This window comes from Orcinus orca, chromosome 18 (assembly GCF_937001465.1).
Source record: "Orcinus orca chromosome 18, mOrcOrc1.1, whole genome shotgun sequence".
NCBI classification, from domain to species: Eukaryota; Metazoa; Chordata; class Mammalia; order Artiodactyla; family Delphinidae; genus Orcinus; species Orcinus orca.
In genome coordinates this window covers 17,757,314-17,781,466 of record NC_064576.1, presented here as the reverse complement: position 1 = coordinate 17,781,466, position 24,153 = coordinate 17,757,314, and the positions used below count along the sequence as shown (strand labels likewise).

At 36.9% G+C, this 24,153-nt stretch overlaps 1 protein-coding gene across 1 annotated transcript in view; it reads left to right on the top strand.

Annotated features, from left to right (window-relative positions):
• Positions 1 to 24,153, top strand: part of GPC5 (glypican 5) — a 1,376,579-nt gene that overhangs the window by 223,443 nt on the left and 1,128,983 nt on the right. The window contains exon 3 of the mRNA XM_004283463.3: positions 18,835 to 19,523. Within this exon, the coding sequence (XP_004283511.1) occupies positions 18,835 to 19,523 (689 nt within the window). The remainder of the gene's footprint in view (positions 1 to 18,834; positions 19,524 to 24,153) is intronic.

Below are 24,153 nucleotides of genomic sequence, written 5' to 3'. Positions count from 1 at the left end.
TCAGCTTCTTCCAAACTCCTGTTAATGTTGATATTTTGATATCTTCCTGAATCACAATGTTCCTGATGGCATTTAGAATGGTGAATCCTTTCCAAAAAGTTTTCAATTGACTTTGTCCTGCTCTGTCAGAGGAATCACTCTCTATGGCAGTTACAGCCTTAGGAAATGTATTTCTTAATAAGACTTGAAAGTCATAATGACTCCGTGATCCATGGGCTGTCATTATTAGAATGAATGTTGTGTTAGCGGGCATGAAAACAACACTAATCTCGTTGTACATCTCCATCTGAGCTCTTGGGTGACCAGGTGCATTGTCAATGAGCAGTCATGTTTTTTTTCTTTTTACATCTTTATTAGAGTATAATTGCTTGACAATGGTGTGTTAGTGAGCAGTAATATTCTGAAAGGATTCTTTTTTTCTGAGCAGTAGTTCTCAACAGTGGGCTTAAAATATTTAGTAATCCATGTTGTAAACAGATGTGCTATCATTCAGGCTTTGTTTTTCCATTTGTAGAGCACCTGCAGGGTAGATTTAGCATAATTCTTAAGGGCCCCAGAGTTTTCAGAATGGTAAATGAGCATTGGCTTCTAAAGTCACTAACAGCATTCGACCCTAACAAGAGAGTCAGTCTGTCCTTTGAAGCCTTGAAGCCAGGCATTGACTTCTCCTCTTTAGCTATGAGAGTCCTAGATGGCATCTTCTTCCAATATAAGGCTGTTTTGTTTACATTGAAAATCTGTTATTCAAAGTAGTCTGCTTCATTAATTATCTAAGCTGGATCTTCCAGGTGACTTGCTATAGCTTCTACATCAGCACTTGCTAATTCACCTTGCATTTTTATGTTATGGAAGTGGCTTTTTTCCTTAAACCTCATGAACCAACAACCTCTGCTAGCTTCCAACTTTTCTTCTGCAGATTGCTCACCTCTCTCAGCCTTCATAGAATTGAAGAGAGTTAGGGCTTTGCTCTGGATTAGGCTTTGGCTAAGGGAATGCCATGGCTGGTTTGATCTTCTGTCCAGACCACTAAAACTTTCTCCATATCAGCAAAAAGGCTGTTTCACTTTTTTTATCATTCGGGTTTACTGGAGTAGCACTTTTCATTTTCTTCAAGAACTTTTCCTTTGCATCCACAACTTGGCTAATTGTTTGGCACAAAAGGCCTAGCTTTAGTTTTATCTTGGCTTTTACATGCCTTTTTCACTAACCTTAATCATTTTTAGCTTTTGGTTTAAACTGAGAGACATGTGACTCTTCCTTTCACTCGAATGTTTGGAGGCCATTATATGGTTATTAATTGGCCTGATATCAACATTGTTGTGTTGTGTGTCAGGGAATAGGGAGACCCGAGGAGAGGGAGAGGGATGGGGGACCAGCTGGTCAGTGGAGTAGTCAGAATGCAAACAACATTTATCAATTAAGTTTGCTGTCATGTGTGGGTGCATTTCATAGCACCCCGAAACACTTAACAATAGTAACATCAAAGATCACTGATCACAGGTCACCGTAACAAATATAATAATAATGAAAGAGTTTGAAATACTGCAAGAATTCCCCAAATGTGACATAGAGACACAAGTGAGAAAATGCTGTTGGAAAAACGGTGCTGACGGATCTGATTGACCCAGGGTTGCCACAGACCTTCAGTTTGTCAAAAAACCCCCACAGTATCTGCAAAGTGCAACAAATGAAGCACAATAAAACGAGGTCTGCCTGTATAAACAAAGTTGTGTTCGTCATCAGACAGAGATAGGGAATCAAGAAGGATCTAGATTTTTAGATACTCTAATCAATGAAATGATTACTTTCTTATAGGCAGTAAAAAGTAATGTACTAAACGAATTGAAATATGTCTAAGGAAGTTAGATAATTTTCTTATTTTCTTGGCTTTTTCATGTTGATAGTCTCCTTTTGGGAGAGAACATAAAATATCAAATGCTTTCCAAAATCATTTTCCCCCATTTCCTCTGGTTTGTGGGATGTATAAGTCTCTGCTTGGACTTCCCACTGGGTAACAGCACTGGTGTGAGTGGGAAAGGAGAACACAGGACAGAGCAGATCAGCTAAAGAAACAATTGCAGAGCACCTCCTATGGACCAGCCCAGAGACACTTGCTAGAGATACCATCATCCTGATCCCAAGAAGCTCACAGCTGAGTTGGGAAGACCAAAGAATGAACAAAGGATAACGATGCAATAAAAAAGTACTCCTGGGCAGGTATTGCCTCGTGTGTGCACAATTCCAAGTGGGAGAGTTTCTGTGCTAAGTGACAGTTCTGCCCCTCTGCATTCCTCCTTCCAAGCCCCAAAGAAACAAGTGTGACTTTTTCCTGTACCGGAGTTTAGGATCTGAGTTTTATATTTTTCCTCCTTACAACCATGGGACTGAATATTAGGACTATTTTATGAAGAAATAAAAGCACTTCTCATTAAGTAATATAATCATAACACTTTATTCCACAAATGTCATATGAAAATCTCTAAAGAATCACTTCATCAGCCTTGTGATTGTGTTATTACACAAGTGTAAATGTGATTTATGTACCGGACATGGGGAAGAAAATTTAAGAGCAGGTGAGAGTTTCATTCAGTGCTTTGTATTTCTTCTTTTATTTATTAAGAGAAACTAGTAGGCTGTCTGATAGATACTATTCAAGATCCTTTCAAAAGCTTAACTGATGTAATGCTAATGTTGACTCTATGAAGTAGATACTATTGGTGTTTTATAAAGAGGGAAACAGGGACAAGGAAAAGTTAAATAACTTGCCTGAAGTCCAGGTGATAGGTGGCAAAGCCAGAACCGGAACCGAGGCAATGGCTGTGAAATGTACATGGTGACCTCTACACAACTACGTGGATATGTAAGTTGGAGATTGCTACTGCTTCAGCCTCCTGGGCACACACTTTCTTTTAGTATCCACATGAAATGTGTTAAATCCTTACATAATTTCTTATAATAACCTCGAGACCCACCCCACTGTTTGTAAGTGTTCCCAGAGAATTTATGTTCACGTCACCACTTCCGGCTCCAGGTTCCAACCCCTGCTGACACCTTGACGGCTGTCTACTTTCTTCCTTCCTGAAGTGACTGTCCCTTCTTCACTGCCACATCGCAGGAGCAGAGAAGTTGACACTTTCTCCTTCAAACCTCCCAGCACATCATTAACCCACTTTTGCTGTATATAACAGAGCCTTACCGAAAGTTTGGGGATAGCGGTGTGCCTACGAACATAAAGCAGAAGCTCCTGTTTCTAGACACTTCAGAATCATTCCTGTCAGTGGAAATTTCTTCCCAAGTCCTTTCATAATCCCTTGCAACATCCTGCCATTTTGCCTGAGACGCTTCTTTTCGCACGTTGCTTCCAAACCGGAGCAGGCAGGGGCCACCCCAAATTCCTATCCCTTTTTTTTGCAGGAAATTTTCTAATATTTATTTTACTTCTTCTTCCATCTAGACAAATCCAGGGGACCTTGCACTTCACAATGAAAAATACAATAATGGTGCTTTTACTATCCAGATAGATCTGAACATCTATCAGGAACATAAGCACATAATTAGAAAGTAGCGTGTTATGTGTCATGTGCGAAGTGATAGGTACGCAGTGGTGTAACAGAGAATCTACAGCTAGCAGCCTGACTAGGGAAGATAATGCATAAGGTGCCCTTTGCTCTGAAGGATGAGTGTGAGTGTTCCAGAGAAAAAAGGGTAGAAGAGGAAAGGGAATGTGTGACGGCTTGGAAAAGCAAAACGGCATCACATCTCTGTGTTCTGAGCATCAACTTTGTGTGTGTTGAAAGCAGAAGGGGATTGGAGGTAGAAGGAAGGGAGAGAGATGAGTGGCCAAGATGAGAGTGGAAAATAGGTCAGGTTCCACACAAGAAAGAACATTGTATATCCCACTCCAGGTTTTAGAGTTTTAGAAACACCAAGGCCAGGTTTTACAATGCTTGTTAAAAACACAGATTTCCGGACTCCATCCCGACCTACTGAATCTAAAGGTCTTGAAGGAATCAGAAACCAGAAGAAACTTTTATGCATATCAGAAACTCTGCTGTAAGAAATGGGAGCCTTTAGCTAATTCAGTGTTGCAGAATGCTAGGTCATACCTAGCACTGCAGACCCATATACTATAGAGTATATGTGTATTTAGAAACATAATGAAATAAATTAGTTTTTATATAGCTTGAAAGCTGTACGGTACCCTAGGTGGCAATTTGGAGTACTTTAACTAGAAGAAATTATAATGTGTCTACTAAAATATCATCGGTAAAACTTTACCAAGTGTTTTTTTTTCTTTTATTCCCTCCCTCATGCACAATAAATCCTGTCTGAATAATTTACTCATTCTGGAACATTAAAACAGGCTTTGTGCTTTGAGGCTAACAAACGATTTTCTTAAGTATAATGAGGCTTTTGAAAATGCTGTGCCACAAAATTTATGCGGGGAAAAATGTGGCTTTATTTAAACTTCCAAGCTTGTATTAGTGGTTTTGATGAGAAGCTGTTCTGTGGTCTGGTTAGAGCAGAGAGTGAGCTGGCCCTTTGCTACCTGAGGTCTAAGAGGGAACAGTACTCTTGAAGGCTGTTGACGGAATCAAGAACACAATCTGTGCATTTGTTTAAAACACTTCACTGTAGATGAGCAGGGAACAGCTTGTGCACGTGGAAGTGGAATCTGAATTAAAATTGAACATAGAAGAACAAAATGAAGTGCAGTAATGACAAGTGTAAACTACAACATGAACAAAGTAGAGAAGCTGTTGCAATAAATAATGCTAATATTGTATTAGAGTTCACTGTAGAAAGATATAAGAAGCATCATGGCTAATAGATTCAAAATGAAAGAACTATACTGGGATTTGGAAGGATGAGTGCAATACAGAGGAAATACGACTCAGTCCTTCTATTAAGGCTCCACATTGATTAGTATCTTCCTAAATGATGGGTTCTACTTTTTAATGCTTTTCAAATGTATGGCTACACCACATAGAAACTATAGTCAGTTCCCGATAAAACAAATGAAAGAAAAAAAAGAAATAGATTTTAACTCTAGCTTTATGACATTTGATGCATTGGCTACAAGGGGACTACTATGTTTTGACTGAATTAAACATGGCAGTGGAACGTGAGAACGGTTCTAGAACTTCTTTATCTGAAGGGCTTAATTGTATTTGTTTATTTTTAATAGGAGAGAGCTTAAAGTCCCTGCACTGATTATGGAGCATTTGGGAGATGAATTTTAGTACATCTATCATATTTTTTGTGTTCTTGATACACTGGTATTCCAAATGCTTTGACCTTGTTTGGTAAAATTGTAGCAATAAGCTTTACCAGTTTTATTTAACAAATATTTGGGGGGTGCATTTGGTAGATTTTCATAAATAAAATCCATATTATGTCTAAAGTCATATCTTTGAAATCATAATTATTTAAATTTTAGATTTCTAAAGATATCTCTGGAAGCACAATTAAAAAAATTCGATTTCCAGCAAATTTATAAAGGGCCGTTAGCATCCTATAGGTAAATCACATCATTGTTACCTCCTATGCTTTGTGCTTTTGACTATGTTACTATTGGAATATTTTTCTGACAACATCTATGAAAGTAGGAATGGATGTTGTAGCAAAACAGACTCTTCTCGGTCTGATTGATTTTGTGCTTTATAACCCATTTCAGTTATCAGAAAGTATTGCAATTTTTCCTCCTGCTGTTTGGAAAGAATGTAATGGTCTAAAAGATTGCCTGCCATCTGAGGGAGTTACTCTCTTGTCAAGGTAGAAACAGTATATTAATTAAACTATCTGTAACTTTGGAGTGAATACTTTCAATCCATTTCTTTCTCTGTTTGCTGGCACTCAAACATGACACTTGGCAACACAATGCAGCAGATCTGGAGGACCATGGCTAGGATGTTCTAAAATCAAGAGATTACAGGATGGAATTAAATTTTTTTTTTTTTTTAGTTTCCTAATATTATAACATAAGGTGGTTAGACCTCATCAATATTTTACTTTAGTGTGAATTTATATAATGACTATTCTTGTATTGCTCAGTGAAATTCCTTAGCCATTACTATAAAGCTAATAGAAACAAACAAATGTATTTTTAACACTATACTGTGGGAAAATATCCCAGGAACCATAAAATGGGGAAGATGTAAGATGCTAAGATACATATTTGTACTTCACTATTTGGGGAAAACAAATCCATGAAAATTCTCTAGAAGAGTATATAAATTAAAGATATTTCTTAGACCAATAAATATGATCAATGACTTGCAGTGATTTGACATAATGAGATAAATAAATGCAATTAAATATAATGACAGGGGACTTCCCTAGTGGCACAGTGGTTAAGAATCCGCCTGCCAATGCAGAGGACACAGGTTCAAGCCTTTGTCCAGGAAGATCCCACATGGAGCAACTAAGCCTGTGCACCACAGCTACTGAGCCTGCGCTCTAGAGCCCATGTGCCACAGCTACTGAAGCCTGCGTGCCTAGAGCCCGTGCTCCACAACAAGAGAAGCCACCGCGATGAGAAGCCTGCGCACAGCAACGAAGACCCAATGCAGCCCCAAAATAAATAAATAAATGTATTAAGTAAATAATAAATAAATAAATATAATAGAGTAAATTGAACCACCACTATTTAGAGGATACTCTCAGTATTAGATGGGAATCATTTGCTTTTGTGAGTTTGTGGATTGTATAGAGCTGACTTTAAAAGGAAAGACTGAGGTCAGTATAATTATGTAGTTAGAGGGACTGTAAATCCAACTGATTCCTTTTAATTCAGAATGCCACATACTACTTGACAACGGGCTTTTCTAGCACCTGGATATCCTTTTAAGCATGCCTTAGAGATCCAGCAGCGTAAATAAAATTGCGTTGCTTTGCTCAGGTTTATGGAATCTGGACTTGGTCCTTGAGTGAACATTGTGTTTAAATAAATAGGTGAAAGGCAGGATGAAATAGGAATGAAAAGTCCCAGGACTCTGAGCCTGGATGCTTAGAAGGCTGATCCTAACATATGAAATAAGGAAGTCAGACAGATGCAGAGAAAAGTAGAAGGGCATAGTAGGCAAAAAGAGATCCAGGTGGATGTTAGGCATTAGGAAATAGGAAGTGTTTGCTTCAGCAACCATTCTCCAAGTGTCATCTGAGGCTCCTAAGATCTTTTCAGGATGTACAGGAGATCAAAACAATTTCCATAGTACGAAGACTTGCTTTGCCGATTTCTCTGTACTGGCTTTTGCATTGACAGTGCAAACACAGTGGTGAGCAAAACTGTTGGAGCTTTAGTACAAATTAGATTAGTGCCACCAAACTGTACTTGTAGTCATTGTATTCTTTACATCTACAAAATTGCAGGGAAAAAAAAAATCCAGTTTCACTGAAAAATGTCCTGATGAAGCAGTAAAAATTATTAATTTTGTTAAACGTCGACCCTCAGTTATATATATTTTCTATACTCTGTGTGATGACATGAAAATACATGAAGTCTGTCTTCGGCATACTGAATTATAGTGGCTGTCTTTTTTAAAAATTAATTAATTTATTTTTGGCTGCGTTGGGTCTTCGTTGCTCCGCGCGGGCTTCCTCTAGTTGTGTCTATCGGGGACTGCTCTTTGTTGTAGTGCGAGGGCTTCTCATTGCGGTGGCTTCTCTTGTTGCGGAGCACAGGCTGTAGGCACACGGGCTTCAGTAGTTGTGACACGTGGGCTCAGTAGTTGTGGTGCACGGGCTTAGTTGCTCCGCGGCATGTGGGACCTTCCCGGACCAGGGATCAAACCCGTGTTGCCTGCATTGGCAGGCAGATTCCTAACCACTGCACCATCAGGGAAGTCCTATAATGGCTGCCTTGATGAAAGGCACTTACACAGTTTGAATTGCAAGCTGAACTAGACACTTTTTTTCCTGAACACATTTTTTTTTTTTTTTTTGCGGTACGCGGGCCTCTCACCGTTGTGGCCTCTCCCGTTGCGGAGCAGAGGCTGCGGACGCACAGGCTCAGCGGCCATGGCTCACGGGCCCAGCCGCTCTGCGGCATGTGGGATCTTCCCGGACCGGGGCACGAACCCGTGTCCCCTGCATCGGCAGGCGGACTCTCAACCACTGCGCCACCAGGGAAGCCCCTGAACACATTTTTTTCATGAAAAGAAAGGATTGACAAAATATGATGATTTAGACCTGGGTACTGGCAGACATTTTCTCAAAGTTGACCGAGATGAGCCTGCCACTTCAAGAAAAACATCTTACAGCGTTGTTGGCAGTGCTTAACATTTGACCTTTCAAGAGAAAATTGGAATTTTAGAAAACTTACAGCTGTCACCATAAACTTGAAAGTTTCCTAATACTTACAGATATGATGACCTGTGTCAGCATTGGGAAAATATGAATAATGCATGAACCAATATTTTTCAAATGTCAGTGCATAAGTTACAAAATCACGGATGGATAACCAAACCATTTATAGTAAAATACAGACCAGTAGGACATTGCAATTAAGTACTTGTCAGGTTTTGGTCAAGCACTTAATTACATCAAAGAAGAATGTTAATTATCCGGAAAGATGATTACATATATCATCGTACAAGTTGCCTTCCTTTGGCAACTGTATGTATGTATGTGGCTGGATTTTTTCATATATCTCAACCAAAACAGCATATTGTAACAAGTTCAATCCAGAAGCAGATATGAGAATCCAGCTCTTTTTGATTATTAAGCCATATATTAATGAAATTTGCAATAATATAAAATAATGCCACCCTCACACTAACATTTTTTTTTGGAAAATACAGGGTTTTTTTCCAAAATATGTACTTTATTCTAATGTAGTAAGTTTGTTATGATTATTTTTTAAGTGTATTTAGTAAATATTTTAAAATAATTACCAATTTTTATTTTTAAAATAATATATATTTATAAATGCAACCCTCCAAGATAAAAGCTCTACAGGTTTCTCAGTAACTTGTAAGAATGTAAAGGAGCCTGAGAACAAAAACTTTGGGAATCACTGAGGAATGTATGTAAATTTCAGAGTCATCAGCTTGGGGGTTTCATGTACTATTATTTGAGTGGTGTTATATTTTGAACAAGGTCATATGGAACAAGAACCATGGCTTTGAAAAATCTGGCCTAGGATTTAGAGGAACGAGTGAAAGAAAAAATAAATGTACTCATATAGGATGGAAGAGAATCAATATCATTAGATTTCAGGGCTAGAGTAACCAGGAGAGTGTGAGCCCTGAGAAGAGCATTGCATTTGGTTAGGAAGAGGTTGCTAGAGACCTCTGAACCATATCAGTGCCTCAGGATAACCCCTGATCTGACCCAATCAGTTATTTCTGCCTGCCCAAACCTTCCACCCTTCCCTAATGGAACTTGAAGACTGTTACCAGCAACCATCCCTATCTCCTCAACCTTTACCTCTGAACGGAACTTGACTTCCTTGTTCTAACTAAATCCTGGTGCATCTTCCTTTACAGTCTCTTCAAATATAAACTTTTTTTTTTTTTTGGAAGGTTGGATGTGGTAAAAGAGCAAGCAGTTTTTATTTCCTTCTCCACATGTCTTTGGTGATAAAGATCTTACATGGTATTCTTTTCAGAGATAAGGATGAATTTTTCAGTTAATAATTCCAAATATTAGAAAATACACAGCTTATTTGACTCCAACACAACACATGTAGGGCCTTCTCTTCATTTATTTTTGCTATAGTAATAGTGATAGTGTTGGTTAATGGTATTAGTTAATTTCCAAAAAGAGGAATAATTATAGTAGCTAATTTGTATTATTCTACATAATGGCTCAATGTGCTAAATTAACAATGAAATCTTTGCATTTTATTCAGGTATATAAATAAAGTTTTGTTTTGTTTGGGGCTTAAATACATACCAAACATCCCAATTTCAAATAATTTAAATAGACTTTCAGTGTATTTGAAAAGAGACCATATATCCTAAAGGTTCAGAACCCAAACTCTGGAGCCAGGAAGCTTGGATTTAAATCCATACACTTTCTATGTAAGCCTTGAGAAATTCACTTACGTTTTTGTTGCTTCAGCTTGGTCATCTTTAAAATGGGAAAAATAATAGCAATAATAATAATAATTATTTTTATTATTGTTCTTCTAATTATTGTTATTGTTAAGAGTATCCACAGTATGAGTTGGAAAATCAAGTGAATTAATTTACCAAAAGAACTTAATGAAACATCTAGTTTATGATATGCAAGTACATGGCAGAAATGAGGGATTATTATTATTATGATTCTTTAATGTATTTCAAGCACTTTCCACCTGCAGGCACTATGCAAGTATGTAGCTTGTACAAATTCATTTAACTCTCACAGCCGCCCTGTGAAATAGGTACCACTACTCTACTTCTTTTCTGATGAGAATAAATGAGGCATATGGAAATTAAGAAATTTGCAGTCACGCAACTAGTATTTAACTGGAGTGGACTTGAACCTAAACCTATCAGAATGTATTGAGCTCCCATGGGCCAAGGGTTGGGAGATATAAAGATGAACAGGACAAGATCCCTCTCTCAAGGGACCCATGACCCCTCAGAAAAGGCAGGAGGTTACAGCAATTCGTAAAACATTTTCTAGCACAGGATGTAGGCGTGAGAGGAGGAAGAGTTCACCAGGTATCACCCTGTACTTACCCTATCCCACAGTCAGAACAGGCACTATCACATACATTTTATTGAAGATAAAATTGATGTTTAGGGAAGTTAAATGGCTCATTCAATTGGTACACAAAAGAGTCTAGGTTAGAATCATTGCCTCCTGAGTTTGCTAGTCAAAGGTAGACATTTTTGGTTTTCCATGATCAGTATTGTGATAGGCTGAATACTGGCCTCCAGAGATATCAGGGACTAATCCCTGGACCTGTAAATGTTACTTATAAGGAAACAAGGTCTTTGCAGATGTGATTAAATCAAGGCTATTGCAATGGGGAGATTATCCTGCAATATCTGAGTGAGCCCTCGATGCTCGAATATGTCCTTAAGAGAGGGAGGCGAAGGAGATTTGAGATGTACAAAAAAAGAGAGTGTGACTGTGGAGTCAGAGACTGGAGTTACTTGCCCACAAGCCAGCAGCCCCCAGCAGCCAGCAGAGGGAAGGAACAGTCTCTTCTAGAGTTTCTGGAAGGAGCTCAGCTTACCCTATCTTGATTTCAGCCCAGTGGTTCTGATTTTTCTTACTTTTGGTATCCAGAATGGTGAGAGAATAAGTTTCTATTGTTTTCACCTACTACATTTGTGGTCATTTGCTACAGCAGTCATAGGAAACTAATAGAAGTGTTCTCCATGGTTGGAGGAGGTGCGTGTTCCTTTATCCACATTGTTACTCCCATTCTCCTCAAGAAAATTCCCCTTGGTACCTGCCAAAAGACTCACAACCTGCTAGCATAGTACTAGTAGTAGTACCAGTAGCTAGTATGTACTACTACATACTGTCATTTATCAGATTTCTGGTTATCATCTCTAACCAACTCAAGATTTTATTACTGACTTTCTTTCCCTTAATTTCTCTTGCCATCATTCTTGGCTACCTCAGCCTCCACTGATCTATCCAATATTCTGGCCTCCACACATGCCCTAGTTCACATTATTTTTCTTATTCAAGGAATATTCTCCCACAGTTCCCATGCCCCCTCCTCAGTCATCAATTTTTATTTGTCTATCAAAGTACTCCTATCAGCAAATGAACATCCAGTAAATTCTCCACCCTCAAAAAACCAGAAACCTTTGACCTCATATATCCCTTGGGCATCGGCCTTGGTTCTCTACATCCGTTACAGGAAACATTTGCAAGAGCGTTGTCTATAGTTGCTTCAATGGAATAGTACTCAGCCATAAAAAGAAATGAAATTGAGCTATTTGTAATGAGGTGGGTAGACCTAGAGTCTGTTATACAGAGTGAAGTAAGTCAGAAAGAGAAAGACGAATACTGTATGCTAACACATATATATATGGAATTTAACTATTCCTGTTCTCTTTTGTGCTCACATTCTGCTGAGGTAGATCTTGCCAATGTCAGTAAGAGCAGTCTATCTTGTCAGTTTCCATGGTCAATTGTTATTCCTCATCTCAGTTGACCTCTTAATAGCCTTGAGATGATGGATTACTTTCTTCTACTTGAATCACTTTCTTCCCTTGGTTTCTTGCACACTCCACTTTCCTGATTTTCCCTTTCCTTCATTGCCTTCTTATTCCCATTCTTTCTGCTGGCTACCCTCCTTTTCCTGAATCTCTGCACCCTTCCCAATCTCCTCTCTTTGGGTTATTTCATCCAGCACCATGACTCGTCAGTCTCAGATCTATATCACCAACCTCAACTTCTCCCCGGAGCCAAATTATTATTGTTTTATCTAACTGTGTATTGATAAATGTCGTTTGAATTTTTAATTGGCATTATCAATCTTAACATGTCCAAAATAGAACTTTTAATTTCTAACTCACACCGTAAACACAATGCATCCATAGTCTTGCTTATCTGAGTTAATGCCACCAGTGTACATCCAGCTGCTGAGGTACAGACTTCAGAATTATCCTTCATTTATCCATTTCCTCTACACCCTACACTTGCTGTACAACAGTAAGTCCTTTTGGCTATGCTTCAGTACCTATGGCCAGTGCCATCACTTTTTGCAAGTTGGCCCACGACCACTGTAGTCCAGCCTTAAGTGCCTGTCACTCATCTTATTACTTATGTTACTGAAGCCCATTCCCTGGACTCCCTGCTTTCAGTCATGCCCCTGCCCCAACAGTTGATTCTGCACACGGCAGCCACTGTGATCCTTTAATATGCAAACCAGATCACATTTTTCCATGTTTAAAATTATTCAGTAGCTTCCCATTTTACATATTAAGCCCCCAAACCCCTTTCCGTGGTTTTGTGAGACCACTGTGATCTCTGCCTGCTTCTCTGACCTTTCTCTCCATCACTCACTTGTCTCCAATCACACTGACTTAACTTTTGTTTTTTCCAAAGTCAACAAGCTTTTCACAGCTCAGAACCTTGCATTCCAGTTCCTCTGAACCTGCAAATCACTCCCCTCTCCTCATGGCTGGGTCTGTTTCATCATTGAGGTCTCTGCTCTGCACTGATTTTATTAGTTACACAAGTGCTTAATTGAGTTTAAACTCTTTGAAAAATCATAAATTGACTTTTAGGAAATAAATGATTATAAAATGATATTAGAAATAGATGTGAAGCACCATGATGACCAAATTAATGGAGAGGGAAATGAGGAAGGAGAAAAGTTGAGAAAGCATTTTTCCATGCAGTGCTTATCCTAGGAGACCAGATTAATTACCAATATGTTAATTCTTGGTGATACAGATTAATATCACACTCACTATTTATTTGTATAGATGACTAATTTCTGAAGAATGATATTATAAATCATACTGCATAACATTTAAAGATATGTCATTAAATTAATATTCTGGAAAACTTAACTACACATGAAAAAATTGAGGAAATATGCAAATGTCATAGGGGTGAATTCAGTATAAACATAGAGTGGAGAAATAGGTAATTGCTTCTTATAATATCTTCAGAGTAGTTATAATGATCTTCTGATAATTAAATGAATTATTATATGTGACTGTATTAAAATAATTGGAAGGCATTTTTATAAAAAAAAAGTAGGAGGAATTACAATTCATTGTAATGTGTGTGATAAAAACTGACTGAGAAATTGCTCTTAAAATGATCTAGCTATCTCTTCATCTATCTGTAATGCAGTACAGAGGGATACATAGTTTTTGGCACAAACTAGCTCTAATGTAGCAGGATAGTAATGAATTATCTGTTGCAGTAACAAAATCTGTGAGTTGAGAATTGTAATGCACAAATATGTAAATTTACTATAAAAATTTCTCTTCAACACAGATACACATTGTAAAATCATCTGATTATCCATGGTTGATATGATTTAATCTTTCTTCATCTTTTTCATTGCTATGTTTGAGGATGTCTGTGGCCTTAAATTATAATAGGCACTTCAAATTTTGTATCTTAAAATGTTCACATATAGAAAATTATAAAAAGTATGAAAAGGGTCATAAAATGTCTGTTCATGTCATGCTGGGGAGGTTACTATAACAGTTATTTCATGATCATTAGTTTTGAAATCAACTTAATCTTTAAAGCAATAAAGGCCCCATAAATATTGTTTCCCATTGTAAAAAACCTACCTGCATGTAAATCTTCACTGACTTTTCAATGTGTCAAATTTGATTTCAAATCAATATCACCTGATTTTTTTTCTCCACCAGTTTTATTTAAATTTAAATGCTTGATTTAAGCATCAGTAGTTCTTTGTACCTATAATAAAATGTCTCTAAAGGGGATGTGGGCTGGAAAAAGTTAATATAAACTTTCTAGTCATAGGTGTTTTGTTGTTAAATTTTCACAGAATGTTAATGTTGAACATTTAAGTAGATGCATGGACACCAAGGGGGGGAAGTGGCGGGAGGGTGGTGGTGGGATGAATTGGGAGATTGGGATTGACATGTATACACTGATGTGTATAAAATGGATAACTAATAAGAACCTACTGTATAAAAAATAAATAAATAAAATTTAAAAAAAAAGAAAATTTAAGTAGATGCAGATAAACTTCATGCATTCCAAATTCACTTTCTACTTAATGAGATAATACATAAATTAATTTTCTCATAAAAAATTATGAGAAATAATGGGAGAAATTATGTTTTTATTCAGTCAGTAATTAGATTGTAGCTTTTAATGCAATCTACCACTCTTAGGCATTAAAAGGATAGTTGGAAGTTCCTGCCTTGATCTGATATCACTGAAAAGAAGAGCTTGTTGAAATTCTCAATGGAAAAACAACAAAAAGATCATTTTTCCTAGGCTATTTCTTAAATTCCTTAAGCAAACCTAACAAATGTTTATTCTAAATATATGTTACAATTTTAGGCACATCAATAAAAAGCTATTACTTGTATAGCTTGAGTAAGGGTTTTTTTTTATTTATTAAAACTTTGTAATCAAAGCAACTGTATAGTTTCTCTTTAATAATTAAGTAGATCTGATTAATTATTCAGCACCCAATCTACCTTGGATTTATAAACGCTGGTTTTGTATGTCAGTTATTCTTTTTTCAGAACTGCAAAATATTTTGTTCATTTGACAATTCTTTTGACAAGTTTAAATTCTTGTTAAAATCATAATGTTAATTCCATAAAATGAAAGCACTCAACTTCGTGGTAAACATAGTAGGAGAACAAAATTATAGTTTAGCAAATTCAGAATTAATACAAACAACTAATTTTAGTAAATTCAACTTCTGATTTTATGAACTTTTTAGAAAAAATTACTAACAAAATTATCCAATTAGCTGGCTTCTAGATTGCTCAGTTACTGATATGTGTTTATATATTAAAATTTATGAAGTTATTAGGCCCAAAGATTCATAAAAGTATGTTTATTCCTAAGCATTAAAGAATCAAATGTATATATTATAGAACAACAGTTCTCACCATTGACTGAATTTAAGAAATGTTTATTGATAGAATCACAAATAGACACATTCAAAAACACGTAACATATGTTTAGGGAATTCAATTAACTGGAATATGTCAATATCAGATTTTAACACAGATTGAAAGAAAAATCCTTATATTGTGATGGGTTAATAGCATAGTGAAAATCTGTTGTAGAATAAATCTATTTTTAAAAGCCATTTGTGTTCAGTATTTAATCAGATGTTGATATCTGGGAGTGTGCAATCTCTTATTCAAAGGGTGGTAAAATCAATATATCGTTAAGAAAACTAAAATTTTAATGTATACAATATTAAGGGAAAGTTTTTAAATGTTGCTTTAATATGACTTTTTAATTTTTACCAGTTATTTAGTTATTTTGTTTAAAAAATAAAACTAAATCAGAGGAAAACTAGTCTGAGGTAAAAAATTGTAGACCTTTTCAGAAATCTATTTTTTGATTATTAACTCAAACAGTAGTCAACTTAGTTTATTGACAGTAGTGCAGAGCAGCCTTATAAAGAAATAACAATATTTAGAAATACTTTCCTCATTTTTATTTTGAATGGATGCTCCTAAATATTAAATATATTTTCAATATTGCTTTCATAAAATAAACTTGCAAAACCCACGAGTTATAGCATCTGAAAAGATAAATCCCATATATTCCTGAGTCATTATAAATTATAACTTAATGGGAATGGAATTTATAAAGAAACACTTTATTTTTTACTTTAAAATTTTTTTAAAAAAATTGTGTGTTTGAACATCATTTAGAGTTGGCAGGAATCAGATGGAACGCTTGCATTGCCTAGGGAAGCATTCTACATTAACTGTACAGGGAATCATATGGCAGATATCAATGACACAAATGCAGCTATAGCACATACCTTAGAAAACCTGGTGGAAAGCATGTAAGAGTGCCTGTGATATATGGGTTTCTTTAAATCTATCCTTATCTTTTAAAAAACCCTAAATTGTTTGCAAACATTGCTATTTAACCATTATTGGTAAATAAAATCATTGCAACTTCACAATTCATAGCCACAAACAAATTGCTGAGAAACAAAATGAGCCTGTATTATTGAAGAAAAAAATAGAGTCTCAGCAGTTTTATTTTAGTTCCAACTGCAAAGGTTTAATTTCCTTTTCACACTCACTCCTGTTGGTCTGTGGAGACAGTGTAGTGGCTGAAATTGCATCTCTGGGGTCAGACTGTCATGGTGGAATGCTTGCATAGAGAACGTGTCTCAGATTACCTGCAACTGCAGTGTTTCAAAACCTGGCCAGATCGAAAGAATCACTGGGGCTGTTTGTCACATAGGGGCTCCTGAACCAAGACAAATCTACTGAGTTGGAACTCCGGTGCAGAGACCCAGTGATGTGTAGTTTCCCCACACAGCCCTGGTAATCAGGCCATTTGGGGAAACCTGGTGTTAATGCAGTCTCACTTGGCAGGGCAGCTAACCTGAACTGAAGGCTTCAGTCACCCTACTAATTCCATTCTTTCACACTTTCATTGAATACATAGTACGTAGCTTATTCTCTAGTGGGCGCTGGAGAGGTGTGGGTAAACACAGGAGCCCTGCCTAGTTGACAATCTTGTTTGGAGTGCTCTGTGTTGCAATAGAGTTGCAACATCCTTTAAAGCTGTCCCCTTTGATTGTAGGGTAGGGACACTTTCTTAGTTCCAGCTGCTGTAACAGAATACAGTAGACTGGGTGGTTTATAAACAACAGAAATTTATCAGGGTACCGGCAGATTCCATGTCTGGTGAGAGCCCACTTCCTGGTTCACAGATGGCTGTGTCCCCGTGTGGCAAAACTAGCAAGGGAATACTCTGGGATCTCTTTTGTAAGGTCATTAATCCCATTCATGAGGGCTCTGCCCTCACGACCTAATCACTTCCCAAAGGCCTCCACTTCCAAATACCATTACGTTGGAAATTAAGTTTCCACATAAGAAGTTTTGGGGGGACACAAACATTTAGTCTATAGCATGCACCTTGAAATACCACACTAAAGCTGGGAACTCAAGAGGAATCAGTCTTGGAATAGAATCAGAATACATGGTATTGTATTTTATCTGCCTGTGTTCTTCATGAAATTTTTTGTTTGTTTGTTTGTTTTTATGACATTATGGCATATTCATGACACAGTTTCACTTCATTAGTAGCTCTCCCTGCAACTTTGCTTTTATCATTTCATTTTATTCTACTGTTCATCTCTTTTTATAATATACTCAGTGGTTTGATTGCTGAATTATTGTGTGGTCTTTTACAACCTAATTTAAAATAACTGCAAGAGTGGGGTTATGGGAGATAATTTTATTGATGAATTTTATAATTAATTATATATCGACACAGTCCAGTATCATATTTAGGCTAATTATAAAATGTAATTACTAGGATATCCGAGGTGGTTGGCTGCTGTCTAAAGCTATCATTTTGAAATACAATTTTCACTTGCTGATTACTATAACCTCCTTTAATTTGTGGATAAATCATTCTCTGTTCTTTCTCTGGAGAAATTGATTTGGAAGCATTCATTATAGAAGTAAGATAATGAAATATCCCACAGTAAAGCCTTTGAAGATAAGATGATTAAAACAACAGTTGATAGACAGTTCAGAAGGTGGTCACACACTTACTTATTTTCATCAGTTAATGCAACTTATGATTTTCCCACTGCTTAACAAGGTTTGACAATTTTAAGGATGGTTTAATCATGAAATGTTTTATTTTCTTTTTAATTTGAACATTCTGGAAGCCTGACAATTCTCAGGTTTCCCTTTGGGAATTTAACCTCTCTTTGTAGTAACTAGTCTATAATCTACTAGCTTTCATTCTGAAGAAAAAAAAAAAAAGAAAAGAAAAAAGTAAAATCATAAAAATACAGTAAGTGTTGAGTCAAATATTTAATGTCATTGTCTTTTATAAATAATGAACTCATGATTGGAAATTGTTCTCTTAGTGACAATTTTTTTCTATCGTTAGCAGGTTATGAATGACTATGAATAAAATCAATAAGAATTTACTATACATGTAACTTCTTTTTGATTTCTGCACTTTTTGTGTTTGATCCTAGGAAATACATATCTATAAAATGTGTGTGTCGTGTGTAGTGCCCACCTTCCACCAGGCGTTATCCTTGGGAAGCTAACTTGGGTTTAGTAGGCTGAGCATTGCCATTTAGATTCTTAGGTTAGTTTTGCTGCATTAAGCTCATTTACTGTCCGGAGCAGATGGATGAACAGTGTTAATGTGAATACTAAGCCTTTTCATCCTTTACTTCTGCTTTTGTTACAGAAACCCTTGAAACTCTCATCAGACAAGCAGAAAATTACACCAGTATACTGTTCTGCAACACCTACAGGAACATGGCCTTAGAGGCCGCTGCTTCCGTCCAGGAGTTCTTCACTGATGTAGGGCTCTATTTATTTGGTGCGGATGTTAATCCTGAAGAATTTGTAAACAGATTCTTTGACAGTCTTTTCCCTCTAGTCTACAATCATCTCATTAACCCTGGTGACAGTTCCCTGGAATACTCAGAATGTATCCGGATGGCCCGCCGGGACATTAGTCCATTTGGTAATATTCCCAAAAGAGTACTGGGGCAGATGGGGCGATCGCTGCTGCCCAGTCGCACATTTCTGCAGGCGCTGAATCTGGGCATTGAAGTCATCAATACCACAGACCATCTGCACTTCTCCGAAGAGTGCAGCAGAGCCCTCCTGAGGATGCAGTACTGCCCGCACTGCCAAGGCCTGACTCTCAGTAAGCCTTGCATGGGATACTGCCTCAACGTCGTGCGAGGCTGCTTGGCACACATGGCAGAGCTTAACCCACACTGGCATATGTACATCCTGTCATTGGAAGAGCTGTCAGATGCCATGCATGGGACGTACGACATTGAGCACATGCTGCTGAACTTCCACTTGCTCGTTAATGATGCTGTGGTGCAGGCTCACCTTGACGGACAGAAATTATCGGAACAGGTAAGCAGCCACTCAGTGTTTACTGATTTCTTAGAACTCAGCACTTATCTATATATTACATAAAGTGTGTGGATTATAAACACATCATCATGGACTTTAAATTATGGCAGCTTAACAAGCTAATACTTTAGGAAACAGTAGGAGAATGCATGAGTTATCATATTCAATTCTAAATGTATTTTACCTCTTACATAAAAATTTTGGTTAGCTAAAATACCAGTTCCTCCTCTAAGTAGAAGTCTTCTTATAGGGTTAGTTCAGTGAGGTAGAGAGGGCTCAGTTTTAAAATCAGGACCAGTATAGACTTGATTCTGCTGTCTGCCAGTAATTCTCAAGTCCCTTAGCTTCTCTGAGCCTCAGTTTCCTCACTGATAAGAAGAAAATAGTAACACATAACTTTCGGAGTATTCTTTTTTGGGAAGGTAGGCAATCGTGTAGGCATACTACCTAGTATGGTGCCTGGTACTCCAAAAATGGGTAGTTATTGTTGGCATTTCAAAAGTATTCAGCTTTAAAATAGAAAATGCCAGTTATATAGTCATTAAATGAACACTTGATATCTTAGGTTTCAAAAGTGTTTCTTCAGAGACGCTCCAGAATCTGGCACCATCGTGGTGTGATGATTTTTTAAAACATGGTATATATGGCATCACAGTGCTTTCTTCCAGGGAGACTTTAAGAAACAAAATAATCAAATCAAAGGACATAAGAGTTTTCTATTTCACTCACCTTCTGTAGAACCATTTCAAAAAATATTCCCAGCCCCTTTAGTAATAGTTCTCATATCCTATACAGTGAAGTAAGACACACTGTTGCTGTTTATCCTAAATCTTTTGTCCTGAAATAAAATTATACTCTTAGTGCCAACAGAATACATCTCCCCACCGGGGCACTGACTTACTGAATTAATAAACATTCTCATTATTGGCTTTGTAAGTCTGTTCCTTTCATTAATTTCCAATAGAAATTGGATATGAAAATCTTTATGTCCAAGCACATATCCCACCTTTTCTTGCTAACTTCCAAGGTCTTTGCAGTACCTGTGTGAGTCAATATGGTACCTTTATGCAAATTAGAAATGGTGTCATCTTTCGGTGGATGTCATGCCATGCTGTGGCTCAGCAGGTCCAGCGTGAGCTGGATTTCACTTCTCACTCCTGATTCATTCAACTGGGTATCCTTATGTAGTCAACAAGGCTCCCAACCATATGCAATGGTCCTGGTCTTTTTGCAGTATCTCATTCCTTTAGGGAGATCATACATGCGCCAAAACTTTTGCAAGGGGTATAATAAACCAACTCAAAATGAGGTTTATAATAGAATTCTAAGGTTTCATGTATTTCATAGTTATGAGGAATAAGCATTTAGGGTCAGAAAACAAAACATCAATAATATTGAGTATCTCCAGAAGGAAAACAGGTACAAGAAATCTGAAACCAAGTCTAGATTTGAATTATTATATAATTTCGGACAAGCCATTTAACCTTTCAGGGCCAGAGTTTTCTAATATATATAAGTGAACTGATTTTTAAGATTCTTTTTTTTTTTTTTTTTTTTTTTTTGCGTTATGCGGGCTTCTCGCTGTTGTGGCCTCTCCCATTGCGGAGCACAGGCTCAGTGGCCATGGCTCAGGGGCCTAGCCGCTCCGCGGCGTGTGGGATCTTCCCGGACCGGGGCCTGAACCCGTGTACCCTGCATCGGCAGGCGGACTCTCAACCACTGCACCACCAGGGAAGCCCCAGGAGGGCGTTTTTGTGTCCTTAAAATTTATCACATAGAAAAATATCTACTTTTTCTATTCCAAAGGCTAAACTAACACAGGTTTGTAGTTAGATAGACATGTTTCGACTCCTGAGTTTCCTACTCATTAGTCATGTGGTCTGAACAAGCTACTAAAACCCTCTGAGTCTGTTTTGTCCTGTGTGAAGAAGGAAGTGATGGTTTAAGTGACACAAGGTAAGGCTCTGACATTCGTAGGTACTTGGTACCTGAGAAGCTTGCTTTATTCTTTCCATATTCTGGGACCAGCCCTGAGCAAACCTCGGTGAAGCAGGTTACTTTAGTATCATAAATGATTAGAATCATCGTCATGCTTGCGTTCTATAAATAAATTTTTAACAACATTTTTGTCATATGAAGCTCCTTGGTGGATTTTCAAAGAGCATTCTTTCCTTTAAGCAAATAATTCTATTTCATTTAATAAATGGTCCTTAACTATCTTGAAAAACATCAATTATTACTAATAAATTGTAGATTCTTTTCCAAATAAAACAACTGAGACATTCTTTTTAACTTATGGTGACAGAGGAGAAACTGACTTTAAATTCCTTGAAAATTGGCTCATTATATTTATTTCTGCCAACTTCAAAGTGATTTATAAGCTGTTTATCAAGCTTTGATAACCAGTTCACACATCAATGAATTTAATAAATTCAAAATAAATTACTGGTGAGCCAGCAAATAATGACTTTCTCACATTCCCAAAGCAATCTCTGAGATCTAGTACTTTCAAGTCTAGTCCTCAGTAAATACGTACAGCTACTTTAAGAAATCCATAGGGGTACCTGATGTATCAAACTTCCGTTGGATGAATTTCAACTGGAAAAAAAATTCTCAGTTTCCTGAGAAAATTATAAATATCTTCTATTTGGTAAACCATTAAAGAAACAAAATCTAATTTATAAGAGAGCATTTCAATTTTATAATCGTTCTGGGGATTAAGACAAAAATCTAATAAAGCATTAACAGAGGCCATCAAAGTATGGAGATTAAAAGCACAGACTCTACTCTCAGACTGGATTTCCCATATGTCTCTACCACTTACTAGCTGTGAGTTTGGGAACTTGATTATTTAATCTTTCTTGAGTTTCCTCTTCAGTGAAATGGGGCAATAATAACAAACAGTACCTACATCATAGAGTTCTTGTGAGAATAAAATGAGCTTCGGTTAGTGTCTTATACGTGGTAACTGTTTAAAGCCTAGTAATTATTAGTACATATGTTCTTTATAAATACTTCATTGATTTCTCTGGTGTTTTAAATGCTTTCAATGTGAAACACCTCTTTCTTACTGTGGTATAGAATTCAAAAAATATTTTAAATGGGCATTTAACGTAAGTGGGTAATTGTAAAGATGTTCCTTGAAGGAGAAGAAAAAACTGGAATTTTTATTTATTTAAATTTATTTATTTATTTTATTTTTTAATGTCTCAGTCTTGGCAGGATATATGTTTCTAGGAATTTATCCATTTCTTCCAGGTTATCCAATTTCTTGGCCTATTATTATTCATTGTGGTCTCTTATGATCCTTTGTATTTCTGTAGTGTCAGTTGTAATATCTCCTCTTTCGTTTATAATTTAATTTACTTGAGTCTTCTCTCATTTTTTTCTTACTCTAGCTAAAGATTAGTCCTTTTTCTACCTTTTCAAAAACGAGCTCTCAGTTTTGTTGATATTTTCTATTGTTTTTTTCTGGTCTCTGTTTCATTTATTTCTGCTCTGATCTTTGTTATTTCCTTCCTTCTGGTAATGTTGGGCTTAGTTTGTTCTTCTTTTTCTAGTTCCTTGAGGTATAAAGTTAGGTTGTTTATCTCAGATCTTTCTTTTTCCTTAATGTAGGTGTTTATCAGTATAAACTTTCCTGCTTTTGCTGCATCTCATAAGTTTTGGTATGCTGTGTTTCCACAGCTGGGAGTTGAGGGTTCCCGCTAGCCTGTGCTACCTGTTTCCATGTGGGTATTTTCTCATTTGCTTGATGTGCAGGGGTTTCTCAGCTAGTTTCTAAAATGGCTCTGTGTATACAATAGCTATACATTCTATGTATCTTCGGGAAGAGGGAACTTCCTAGGGAAACGAGGAGCCTCCTATAATGGGAATTGCTGCCACAAAAAGTTTCTGTTTTTAAGTCTATACTGGGTTCCAAAGCATAATTTCCAACAATAAAAGTCCCACTCTGTATTTGTAAATAAAAAATCAGTTTTCCACATCTCTTACCTTTGCACTGTTAGTACAGTTTCAGCTGATTGCATCCAGCTTACTTTAGGATAGCTATGTACTTCAATTTCCATACCTTTCAAGATTGAGTTTAAGGTGAACTGTACACACTAATGCACTCTAATTAAACTACATTGTTGTGATAACTAATATTTGATCACTGCTTCTCTACACATCTACATTGATCTGAAACTGTAAAATGAAAGCCTAATAAATTAATTATGTGTTTTTAGGTATCTCAATGATATCTTTATATATAAATTGAAAGGAAAATTAAAATGATAGCCTGGGTTATTTATGGTAAAGCACTAATTTTATTTTATTTCTTCCATAGTGTGGTATATATTTTCCTAAAAATCACTCTGTATTCAATTTTACATAATAGGGACTATGGGACAAATAAGGTTAAGGCAACACATTACTCTCTCAAGTCTGTGTCCTTGAAATTGCCCCTAGTGTGGGAATGGTGGGTGGTATATACATTCCAAAGATGGGGGGTGGGGGCAGGTAAGGAGCCTCTGATCTCCTGGGTCCCGCTCACGTGTCAACTGGCAGTCATGTCCTCTCGATGACCTCTTCCAACAATATACAAAAAGCCAACAATGCATTATTTCTGAAGCAAAGTTTATTTTTTTAG